We start from the raw sequence: 11,942 nt of genomic DNA on the forward strand, positions 1-11,942 counted from the left end.
TATTGTCATTCAATAAATTATTCTCTCTTTAACTTGACAATTACTCTCTCCGTCACTAACTGACACTCTTTACAACACATTCAATTGAACCCTATGAAAAGGTCAATTATGTATATTCTCTTATATTCCCAAATGGCAAAAGAGCGGTAATAAATTTACCCAAACTGATTCAGAAATGTGGTTAGCTTTTGATAACGTTACTCATTATATCTGTGTCGTTTTACCATAACATCTTAAGTCGACTTAAGTCAAAATCGAGTAAAGGTCATATTCTAGTTCTCCTATTCATAGTCCATATTTGTGTCCAATCCGATTTAAAAAATTCCAATTTTAAAGAAAGTTATCGCCTTTTGTATTTTTCTTATCTTTATTTTTGAAAATATTACATACATTAAAACATCTTAAGTAAACTTAAATTTTATGCGATGCTTTATTGGTTGTTAAAGGTTTCTTCATTTAAACTTATGTCAACTTAAGCTCTATTAATATTAAAAAAAAATTAAAAATATGTATTCTATAAAACATCTTATGTCCTCTTACGCTAATATGTTAAACTTATATTCTTATAATTTCTTCACTTAAATGGACATAAGTTGTTTTGAAAAAACTCGAATATTCAAAGAGAGAACTTTTTACATTTTGCAAAACATCTTAAGTCTACTTAAAATGTTATGCAATAATGCGGTTCGAACATAACGGCATTTTAACTCAACATAAGTTTGTTTGGATGCGTGCTCACAACGCATTATTGCGCACATAAGCGATCAGTTGAAAAGAAGTCGTTGTGCTAATAACTTCAAAAATGGAAAGTGATTTATTGAATAATATAAGCAATGTAGATTTCGATAGTGATGATTCCATTATTGATCCAAATTTTAATATAAGTGGATGTACTGCAGCAAGTTCCAGTTCCAAAAAGTTTGTAAGTTTTATAGTGATTGCATTTATAAAGTGATTTTAATAAAAACTTAATATTAGGAAAACTCTATAAGTGTTGCAAATAAAGTGGAAACAAAAAAATAAAGAAAGGGGCAAAAGATTCCAGGAATAAAGGGCAAAGTTACACCTCAAGCGCTGGTAAAGTTGTTCAGGCACGTGCAGTGCGCAGGTTGGAACCGTGCAGAAAGAAATGCGCAGATAGAATCACTTTTGAAGAACAGCAATATATACACACACAGTACTGGGAATTAGGCTCATACAATTTACGCAAAACATTTCTTGGTGGCTTAATGGAAGTTGAAGAAACAAAAACAGTAAAAAAAGCTAAACATGACTTAAAACCAAGGATAAGACCTTATACAAACAATTATTTCCTGGAAGTTGGTAGTAATAAAATCGCAGTATGCAAAAAGTGCTTTACATTCACATTATCCGAGATAGAACAATCTATAAAAACGGTTGTGAGTGCAAAACTTGATGGGCGTGTAATCGGCGATGGACGTGGAAAACATAAATGCACTAAAAAACTTTCTATCGCAAAAGAGAATGAAATTTTAGATTTTATTAAAAGCTTCCCATCGTATGAGTCGCATTATACTCGAAGGGACACATCAAAACGTTATTTGCCAAGTGATTTATCTGTGAATGAAATGCATCGTCTCTATTGTGAAAAATACGCTTATTCCGTTTCAATTTCAAAATTTTCGCAATTGTTTAGCACATTCAACTTGAAATTTAAAAAACCTAAAATTGACACTTGTCATAAGTGGTGATTTGCTCCAATGCAAAATACAAGTTGCTAAGCCCGAAGAATTGGACTCTTTACAACTAGAGCAATCTAAACATGTAAATTTAGCAGAAAAAGCTTATGATGCTAAACAAAATGATAAGCAGAGAGCTTTAGATGATGCTACACTTAAAGTGTTGTGTTTTGACCTACAGCAGTGTCTTCCTACACCATTATTAAGAACCTCACTTTCTTTTTACAAAAGGCCTTTGTGGACTTTTAATCTTACTATGCATGATTGTGCGAGTAATCAGGCCTCATGCTACATGTGGCATGAAGCAATAGCAAAAAGAGGGGGTAATGAAATAGCATCGTGCGTGTTTGATTATTTATTAACATTAAATACGAATGCAAAACACGTTGTTTTATACAGTGATTCATGTCCAGGACAAAATAAAAATTCATTCATTGCAACTATGTTTGCAATTTTTATGCAATTTGAAAATAATGTAGACATTATAGATCATAAATTCTTGGTCCCTGGTCATACTCACATGGAGTGTGATAGCGACCATGCTTTGATAGAAAAAAGGAAAAACTAACTTCAACCAAAATTCACCATCCCCGTGATTGGTACCAGTTTATCAGAACAATTGGCGTAACAAAAAAATTTGTTGTTAATGAAATGGCACAGTCGAACATATATGACTTTGCACATGCATCAAAGAATTTATTTACATGGAGAAAAGTAGATGACAGTGGTGAAAAGTATAGCTGGATCGACATTAAATGGCTAAGATATACCAAAGAAACTGGAAATGTTTTATTTTAAAAAATCCTTAAATGAAGAAGAACCTTTTAAATTGATAAACATATCTAAACGAGGAATAAAACTGCGTGAGAATGACAGATTTAAAAATATGCTACGACGCACCAATAAAAATTGGCACAAAAAAGAAACAAGATCTTTTAGATATGTTACCTCTTGTGGATGAAGTGTATAAGCCATTTTATATAAACTTAGCAACAGAAGAGCAGTTAGATTGTCATCCAGATCTTACAGAATCTGATGAAACTAATGAATAATTAATGCTTTAATTTGCTTTGAAACCAGATTTTTTATACTATGAGTTGAACTTATTAATATGATTTAAGAAACAATACATGAAGCTGTATATTTTTGTTATGAATAAATTTTTTGTTTTAAAAATAAACAAATATAAAAATCTTATATCCAATGAGTTATTTGTTTCAGTTTTAGCAAAACCTCTTATGTCAACTTAAGTATTATCCAACTGAAGTATTCATTTTGACAAAATATCTTAAGTCAAATTAAGATTTGATTTTTCTTAACTTTTCGTTTTTTAAAATATCTTATGTACAAAACAACGAATAAAACATACTTCTTACTAAAATTTTTTTCAAAATCGGCACATAATGTTTTAAGAAATAGTTTTACTTTTTCCTTGATTAAAAATAACTCATTAAATTTCAACACAAAAGATTTTAGAGGAAATCGCCAATATCTCAAAACTCAATTTTAAGACTTAAGATGTTATGGTAAAACGGCACAGATATGTTATCTTATTTTTTACATCGTAATCCGATATTTGCTGTTCAGTTGTGGTAAATACTGTCATCTGAGTGCAACCAATATCAGAGATTGATTGGATCGCACTAGAGGAAAATCTGAAAATTTCCTAGTTAACCACAAATCACCCAATTATGAAGAAATTGAGTAAATAATGCTGGCATACTAAAAGACTCTATAAGCAAATTTGGGCAACCAGTTAGGCTGTCTCCGTAAACATGTGTATACATTTTCGGATAATTATGAAAGTTATAGTGAGCAACAGAGAGAGAACAGTTCATCCAGGATCTGAAAGTGATGAATGAATTCTTTCAAGGTTACTGAGATCGTCATATGAGTTACTCGTGTTAAGGTAAAGAGGTAATCAAAGCTTCTCTCTTTATTTAAGCAAACAGCGACTTAATACTATAGCGCTATATATTTTTGTGCGTTGGATATGAAATCGAATCAAAACTTCTTAAATTAAATAAAAATTCCATATATGTAAATGTACATACATACATATGTACATACAATTTTTGGCAATTTTTTGTCGCATTACCGAAAGTGTGTTTGTTTTCATTTTTTCTTTTTCTATCGATATTTATGTGGACGCTTATGGTGTTGCGCTTCCGGCACTCTGAATATTGATATATGGCAGCCGTGCATACCCATATGTACATACATATGTATATCAATTACAACCAATATAGGAATTCATACACACAAATATACTTCAAGAATTTTTAAATCCAAATTGAAAGTGTTGGGGATGCACCAAATTCGCTTAAGTTATTCAAACTTGTTTTCTTTCTATCTTGCTATGAACATACATACAATGACATATGATTATGTTTAAAAAATGTATTTTTAGCGATTACTTGTAAGTCAATAGTTTACACTAAAAAGGTGAAATTTTGAACAGAAGTCGCTTATCAATGTTAACAGCGAATATTTATTTATGGAATTAGGAAATGTTAACAGAGAATGTTAATGAACAGAGAAGGCGCAAATGTTAACAAGCAAGGAAGGGCTAACCGAACATTGCATACTCTCGCAACTTGCAGGAAACAATGCCAGTGAAACCGCTTATAGTGTAAAACGTCAACCAGAAAATCGGAAACCAGGAATTTTATAAAATATATATATACTACATATATATACATAAATTATACACTGGCCGTCATATTCGGCATTAAACTTGCTGGAATAATGAAAATCATTATATGTAGTATATGGGAGTTGGAGATAGTACTCCCTCGATTTTATCTATTTTTGCCAACAACACATATTATTAATATGCCACATACTAAAAAAATGTTCTGTGTGATTCATTAAGGTATTGGTCATACAATCACCAATCACATAGATTAAAGTCACCCGCATGTTATATGTTTTTTATATGGAGGACAGATCAAGCGTTAGCCCAATTTTATCTATTTTGAACACACAGATACACTGTTATGTGTAAAACACGTTCTTTAATCCATCTTTGATGGACAGAGTTACTACTGCCAGTAGAGGGTTCTCTCTGAATTTCAATTGTATATCCCTTACATTGAGCGATATTTTCGGTCAAAAGTCAACTATAAATACAGGAGTCCACATATACGGAAACTACGGGCTTGAACGGTTTCGGTTTGACTTGGAAAACTTTTGGTTTCTATTCAGTTGAATTGAAGTTGAAACATTTTCACATAGAGTTGAAAATATAATATCATATAAAAGTTAAGTTTGAAAACACTTCAACACTTTATAATAAGAAGTGCAATAAAAAATTAATTATTTAAATATTTTCGTTGCACAATCAGATTCAAGTGTTCTATTGTTATGACTTTGTGCAATTTTATTTTCAATTGATAATTTTGCCAACCTGTCAATCTTCCTTGACACAGCTAAGTATTAATAAATTTTCAATTAGAGAAACTGCAATCACATCATTAATCGATTGAAAATAATGCAGTATTGATGATAGCAAAATATAAAATAATTTAAAATGTTTTCTTGTCATTTCAAATCAGCTTATCTTTGAAAAGAAACTATCTTTTCTGTGTTCTCAAGCGAATTGGTGCCGCTTCGGATTCGATCTTACACATGTTAGTTACAAATTAAATAAATTAAAGTAAGTTTCTAAATTTCAACCAAACTGAAAATTCTACCATCCCCGTAATCGAAACTGGCAGATACCGTACCATACAGGTATGTATAATATATTGAGAAAACGGCCGTTAGTACTTTTATGTACATTTGTGTCTTATTTATTCATTAACATTCCCTGCTCACATCCACTAGTTCCCAAACTGTTTTGCATTGCTTACTGTTAAATTATGAAAGCTCGGAAAGCTGTTTTAACAGCAACCTTAGTATGTAGCACTGGCTCTCAAAATATGTTTTAATGTTAATAAAAATATACTTTTATATTGGAAAAGTATTTACAATTTTAAGGGAGGAAATGCCTGAGATACTAAATATAAAATATATATGCAGTGGCTTCCAATAAGAGTGATATGATTTCTTCAATTAAAAACACACTCAAATTGTGAAGGAATTTCAAATGCTTTTCCATTTAATAAGAAGTACAATCCATACAATTTATCTAAATATAATATTATACAAATGGCCTCAATGACTTTTTTATAGAAACGAATTCGATGAACCCAATTTTCGAGTAATTTTTTCACTAAATCTAGTCGTATGTCATGGAGAAAACGCTCAATATTGGCTTCTAAAGCTTGAAAAGTGTCTGGTCTATTGGTAAAGACAAGTGACTTCAAATAACTCTTCAAGAAGTTGTCTAATGGTGTTAACTTCTCGGAGGCGATTCAATGTCAGCATTTCTTGAAATAATCAAATCTACAAACTTACAATAATTCGGTAAACGTGTTGTATCGCACATAGTCTCGCCTTGGGTTGGAACCAGATGTTGTCAAAATCAACTTTATACAATTGCAACCATAAAAAGTTGGTTATCATCGATCTATACTGCTCTCATTTGGGCCTAAGAGAAGTGAAAGCACATTGGTTCCAAAATAACTAAATTTTTTCGAAAAATAGCGTCGCGTTTACTTCTGTGAAACAATGCTTTCCGACTACCAGGATATCAGGAAACGTATTATTACCGTCGATAAGTCTTAGATCTATGCTTGCGATTTGGAAACAGAGGATCTATCGCCAATTTATCGTGGCAAAGGTAGGCCGAAAAACCACATCAAAGCAGGTCAGAAATCAAAGTTATGTTGACCGTTATGTTCCGACCGACCAAACTATCAACAAGGAATACTATTTGTGTGCTATGCGTTGTTTGCCCGAGGATATTTGTAAAAAAAGGGCGAGAATTATAGGTCGACACCTCTTCGTTTTTGCGTCATGATAATGCATACTACTTTAGAAATTGACCTTGACTACTATGATTCGCTCATAGTAGTACATCTCATTTGACAACGATTTAAGTACAATTTTCGCTGATGGGAAGTAAAATAAAATTAAGTGAACCTTGCAAATTGCAAGAATATAAATGTTCGGTTACATCTGAACCTAGCTCTTTCCCACGTATTTTTTATTTTATTTTACAGAAATCACTACTGAAATACCCAAATACCTCTCAATAAAACTAGTAAATGACTGAAACATAAATTTTTTAGATACGTTTTTAGAAAATTGCATCAAAGTTACAACCATTGGGGACACTCAATTTTCCAGTCAAAGACTCAGATGCTTTGGTCTAATATTAGGTTGTCAAACATCTCCCTTCCGCCTTTTTGTTTTTTGAATTTCGCGGCTATGTATTAAGCGTATACATCCTTGAAAGGTCTTAACATAGCCTACAAAACGACGCTATGCCGGATTAGTTTGGATATTGCATCCAACAGTTATATGCGTGTAAACATTGAGTTCACTAACGCCGAAATTCTTGCTATTTTAAAGTTTTCTTTCCTTAAAGGCAAATCCGCTAGAGAAACATTCCGTGAGATTAATGTTGTTTTGGGGGATGGTACTCTATCACTTCGAACTGCGGAGGAATGGTTTCGACGATTCAGAGCAGGTGAAAACGACACCATGGATAAACCACCCGGCGGAAGACCTGTGACGACGCATACCGATCAAATCATGGAAAATATCGTGTTAGGCCGGCATGTAGCATATCGAGACATCGCCCAGAAGATGGAAGTTAGTCACCAAACCATTTTAAACCACCTCCAGAAGGCTGGATACACAAAAAAGCTTGATATTTGGCGCATGATTTTACGAAAAAAAAGCTTCTGAATCAAAACAACGCCTGCCAACTCGACCCATTTTTGAAGAGGATGGTGACTGGCGACGAAAAATGGATCACATACGACAATATCAAGCGAAAACGGTCGAGGCCGGTGAATCGACCCAAACAGTTACCAGATTGACGGCCAGGAAGGTTTTGCTGTGTATTTGGTGGGATTGGAAGGGAATCATCCACTATGAGCTGCTCCCATATGGCCACGCTTAATTCTACCATCTACTGCGAACAACTGGACCGCTTGAAGCAAGCGATCGACCAGAAGCGTCCAGAATTGGCCAACAGGAAGGGTGTAGTGTTCCACCAGGACAACGCCAGACCACACACTTCGTTGATGGCTCGTCAGAAGTTACGGGAGCTCGGATGGGAGGTTTTATCGCATCCACCATATAGCCCGGACATAGCGCCAAGTGATTACCACCTGTTCCTGTCCATGGCGAACGCCCTTGTTGGTGTAAAGTTGAACTCAAAAGTGGCTTGTGAAAAGTAACCAGTTCTTCGCAAATAAGGAGGGGGCTTCTACGAGTATTCTGAACGAACGAGTCCTGAAGTTGCCGTCTAGATAAAATAGATTATCGAACGAAACGGCGCATATTTGAACTAAATCCGATCACTGTAACACTTTTTATAAAGCATTGAATAAAGAGCAAAAAGGCGAAAGGGCGATATTTGACAACCTAATATACAAGTATATTCAAATTACGGCAACTAACTTTGGAGAATAGCTAATCGAACAATCAAGTAAATAAAAATAGTAAGCGATAAACGATAATGGTATATTAATCACTATTTATTATTATTATTAGCTAAGATTTCCAAAAAAATATTATATAATTTTAGAACTAACAGAGAGGCTTACTTCATTTTTACTGTAGAATATAATCGTTCTTTTCTATTTTTATATATGTACTTATAAATACTTAGTACCCATTTACTCGCACATTAAAGTAACCAGGTAAAGCATATCCCAACGTTTTAAGTAAATAACAATAAACTTAACCATAATTGTACAAAGAAGTAGAGAAGCACTGCTCGTATATGGCTAATCGATCGTAATAAAACATTTTCCGGTGCAATGACACTTGCGCTGTGTGATCTAGGCCCAACAGCGCCATGCTCAGCGGAGCTTCCACTTCTAGCGCAACTCATGGGTATATGGGCGAATTCCAAAACACAACGGTGCTTTCCCGATAAGTTAAATGCTAACTGCTGTTACATACTGTGTCGTAATTTAAAATATACATATAATGTTGCATAAACAAGTAGGTAAGTGGGCGAGCGAATGCAAGCACTTATTGCCACATACAGGAAAAGAACTCTTTTCGACCAACTATTGGCACACTTAAAAGCCATGGCGCGCACCTCTCCTTAGGTATACATGAATGTGTGTCAGTAGAGGTAAGGAAATTCTGATATAAAAGTAAAAGAAGAGACCTCAAAGACAACAGTTGACATTGGTCGCCGCGTTGCTGTGAACCGACGTACTATAATTCTAACGAAAGAAATGCTTGCCTACACAAAATTTTTGCTGTGCGTGCTATTGGCTGGTGTGGCCACCGCTGCGGATACGTCAAAGCCAACAACCACCAAACCCATTTCCATTACAACGGAAGTCATTGAATCATCAAAGGATCCTCAAGCGAATGCAGCGACGACAACGCCTTTGGCCGATGGCACCACCGAGCAACGCGAAGCGCAATTCGAGATGATCGCACAACGCATGGACATCAGCAGCACTTTGGACGATAACAACGAGTATCATTACCTCTGCACGGTGGGCAAAAAGCGCACCCGTAAGTGCAAGAAAATTTTAAAGATTATTAAAAGTATGGTAATAAATTAGAATTTGCGTTCTTGCAGAGAACGTTATGTGCTTCGCCGAGGACAACACGCGCTGGGAGACACCGCACGATGTGAACTTAAAACTGCGTTGCCCCAAATCGGGCACTGGTTATGAGATCGCGTTCGCGCAAGTGGATGTCTGGATGACCTCCAATGATTTGGATTGTCGTGTAATTGAGGGCGGTGTGGGTTATGGATCTATTGGTCTACAGCTGACCGCCTATAAAACAAATACGTTCCGTTATATTGCTGACGTGTTTTCGGTTTGACAATAAGAATCGTTGTTTATGTGGATTGATATGATGAGGTATAAAATAAATGGTTTGAACTAAGCAATGATATGTTTGACTTTCTGCTAAATTAAGGAAAAAGCTTGAAGAAACTTATAGTAAGGAAGTACTGGAACAGCGACTAAAAGTGAAAACTTTTATAGAATCGGTCGTGCTTATAATTAATTCATTATATTGTACCATATTTATAACGAAGAAATGTGTTGAGCAATAGCGGGATCTTAGAAATACCCAATGATGTATGAGAAAGCAATTAATGTGAAGAAATACGTATCCCCCATAAATCTTGGAACAAAGCAATGCAAAATTTTGTATTATGCTAAGAGTAAGCAAGACTGGACGATACGGACTTCGATTTGAAAATTGCAGTACGATGTGGTACGAACAGCCTTCTGTTATATGACTTCGAGGGTAGAGTTTATATTAAAAGTTTATATTATAAAGGGTCATCCATTTCGAGGTTTCTTAGTTAAAAAAAAAAAATACAGAAACTTCAAATCTATGGGGAAATGATTATTATCCTTCGAAAGAACATTCTTTGGAATTTTGTTTTGAGGATTATCTCTTTTAAATGTTGGCCGCGGCTACGTCTCAAATGGACCATCCGTTGAATCCTATTTTCGATGGCGTTCGAGCAGCTCGACAGGTAGCTGGCGAATAACACGCGTGCTGTTTTGCTCCAAGGATTGCTGACCAATCTACCGACCCAAACCGTGAAATTATCTGCTCACGGAAGGGTTCTCTCAATAAATCCATTGATTGATATGATGTGTGGAAGTGGCGCCGTCTGATTGAAATCAAATGTCTCCAAGATCACCAGCTTCAATTTCAGGCATCAAATAGTAGTGACGGTTACGTTCTCACTGACATTATTTTTGAAAAAAAAAATTAATCGATTATTCCACCGGCCCACAAACCACACCAAACCGTTTTTTTCTGAAAGAAATGGCAACTCTTGAAGTTGTTCAGATTGCTCTTTGTCGCAAATGCGGCAATTTTTCTTGTTTACATACTTACATAACAAAATTTGTCACGAAAACGTCGGCTCTTCTTGGAACATAGAGCCAAGCGATGTCGTTTGGGAAGGTCGAAGATCTTCAGTTCTTGCACATGCTGTATTTTGTACGTTTTTATCATTCCATAAGTTAGTTCGAGTTGCTGAAAATGGCACCAAATCAACTCTCCATGGTCTTCATGTGCACTCTCAGCTGCAGCTGTTTTAGTTTCTTTACTGCGCGCTGGACGTGGTCTATTCGGTCAAATATTATGCATTAATGAATGCTGGGTCTCAGTATGGCTGATGGCGTTACTAAGAATATGCTCTGTAGGTCGATTATGTTGACCGTACGTTTAGCGAAGCGCGCGAAACACACTCTTTACAGAACTCGATGATTTGTAATTAACGTTGTTCAGGCGTAAGTTTTTTCATGATGAAATGCCACGCCATATTGAACAAACATAACATGACAACTTGACACGACTCACGGGTGTCTGCCAAAAAAGGCTATTGAAAAAAGTACCTTCGCTTGGATCAAATGTTATAAGGTGTTATGTTAATCTAGAGAGACTTCCTTGTTAAACTTTGAACTACTACGAATAATTATGAAGTTCAAAGCTTAAAATTTTTATCTTAATTACTTAAGTCGGGCGACTCTTTACAAGTTATCAAACCAAAAAAGTGGAGAGCAGTAAAAAGTTGACCACAGTTGCCTTTGAGGTCATAAGGTTTTGTTCAACATTCGATGGAAAAAGTGCAGAAGAGGTATGGAGATCGTATTTCAGCATAAACTGGAGCGTCTGTGTTGTCTTAGTCACTTTAATCTCTGCCGTATATGAGTGGGAGTAAAAGAGAAAACAAAATATGATAAATTCCTCAAAACTATATCTACACTTCCCCAAAAAAAAATAATCACAACGATATTTTTAGCATCCCCATCGAAAGAAATGAAGTTTAGGCAAATTATGGTAAAACAGTTCACTTTGTTTTCATTTTTTTCGAAAGCCTTCAATACAAAAATGTATCAAGAAACCCGCTCATTTTTCCACACTCTCCGACGGTAATTATGAGTACTTCATTTTAATCTTAAATTAGGCATTCGATCACTTCGATTGCGATATGTCAATTAAGTTGATATAAAATACAAACAATAACAATTATGTACTCCTAATTACATACAAATGTACGAGTATATACACTAGGGTGATTCAAAAAAAAAATTTTTTGTTTTTTTTTATTGGTACTCGGAAAAATGGGTTCCTAGACACCTCTAAGAAATCCTCTCCAAATATGAGTTTTTAATTGTA

The 11,942-nt window shown here is 34.9% G+C and overlaps 1 protein-coding gene across 1 annotated transcript; it reads left to right on the forward strand.

The window, feature by feature from the left end:
- Window positions 1-8,806: 8,806 nt before the first annotated feature.
- On the forward strand, window positions 8,807-9,685 carry LOC105231811 (uncharacterized). Its single transcript, XM_011213279.4, has 2 exons — window positions 8,807-9,299; window positions 9,367-9,685. The coding sequence occupies exons 1-2, from the start codon at window positions 9,011-9,013 to the stop codon at window positions 9,615-9,617; spliced, it is 540 nt and encodes a 179-aa protein (XP_011211581.4). The 5' UTR covers window positions 8,807-9,010; the 3' UTR covers window positions 9,618-9,685.
- Window positions 9,686-11,942: the final 2,257 nt, after the last annotated feature.

The sequence above is a fragment of the Bactrocera dorsalis genome, chromosome 2 (assembly GCF_023373825.1).
Source record: "Bactrocera dorsalis isolate Fly_Bdor chromosome 2, ASM2337382v1, whole genome shotgun sequence".
NCBI lineage: Eukaryota > Metazoa > Arthropoda > Insecta > Diptera > Tephritidae > Bactrocera > Bactrocera dorsalis.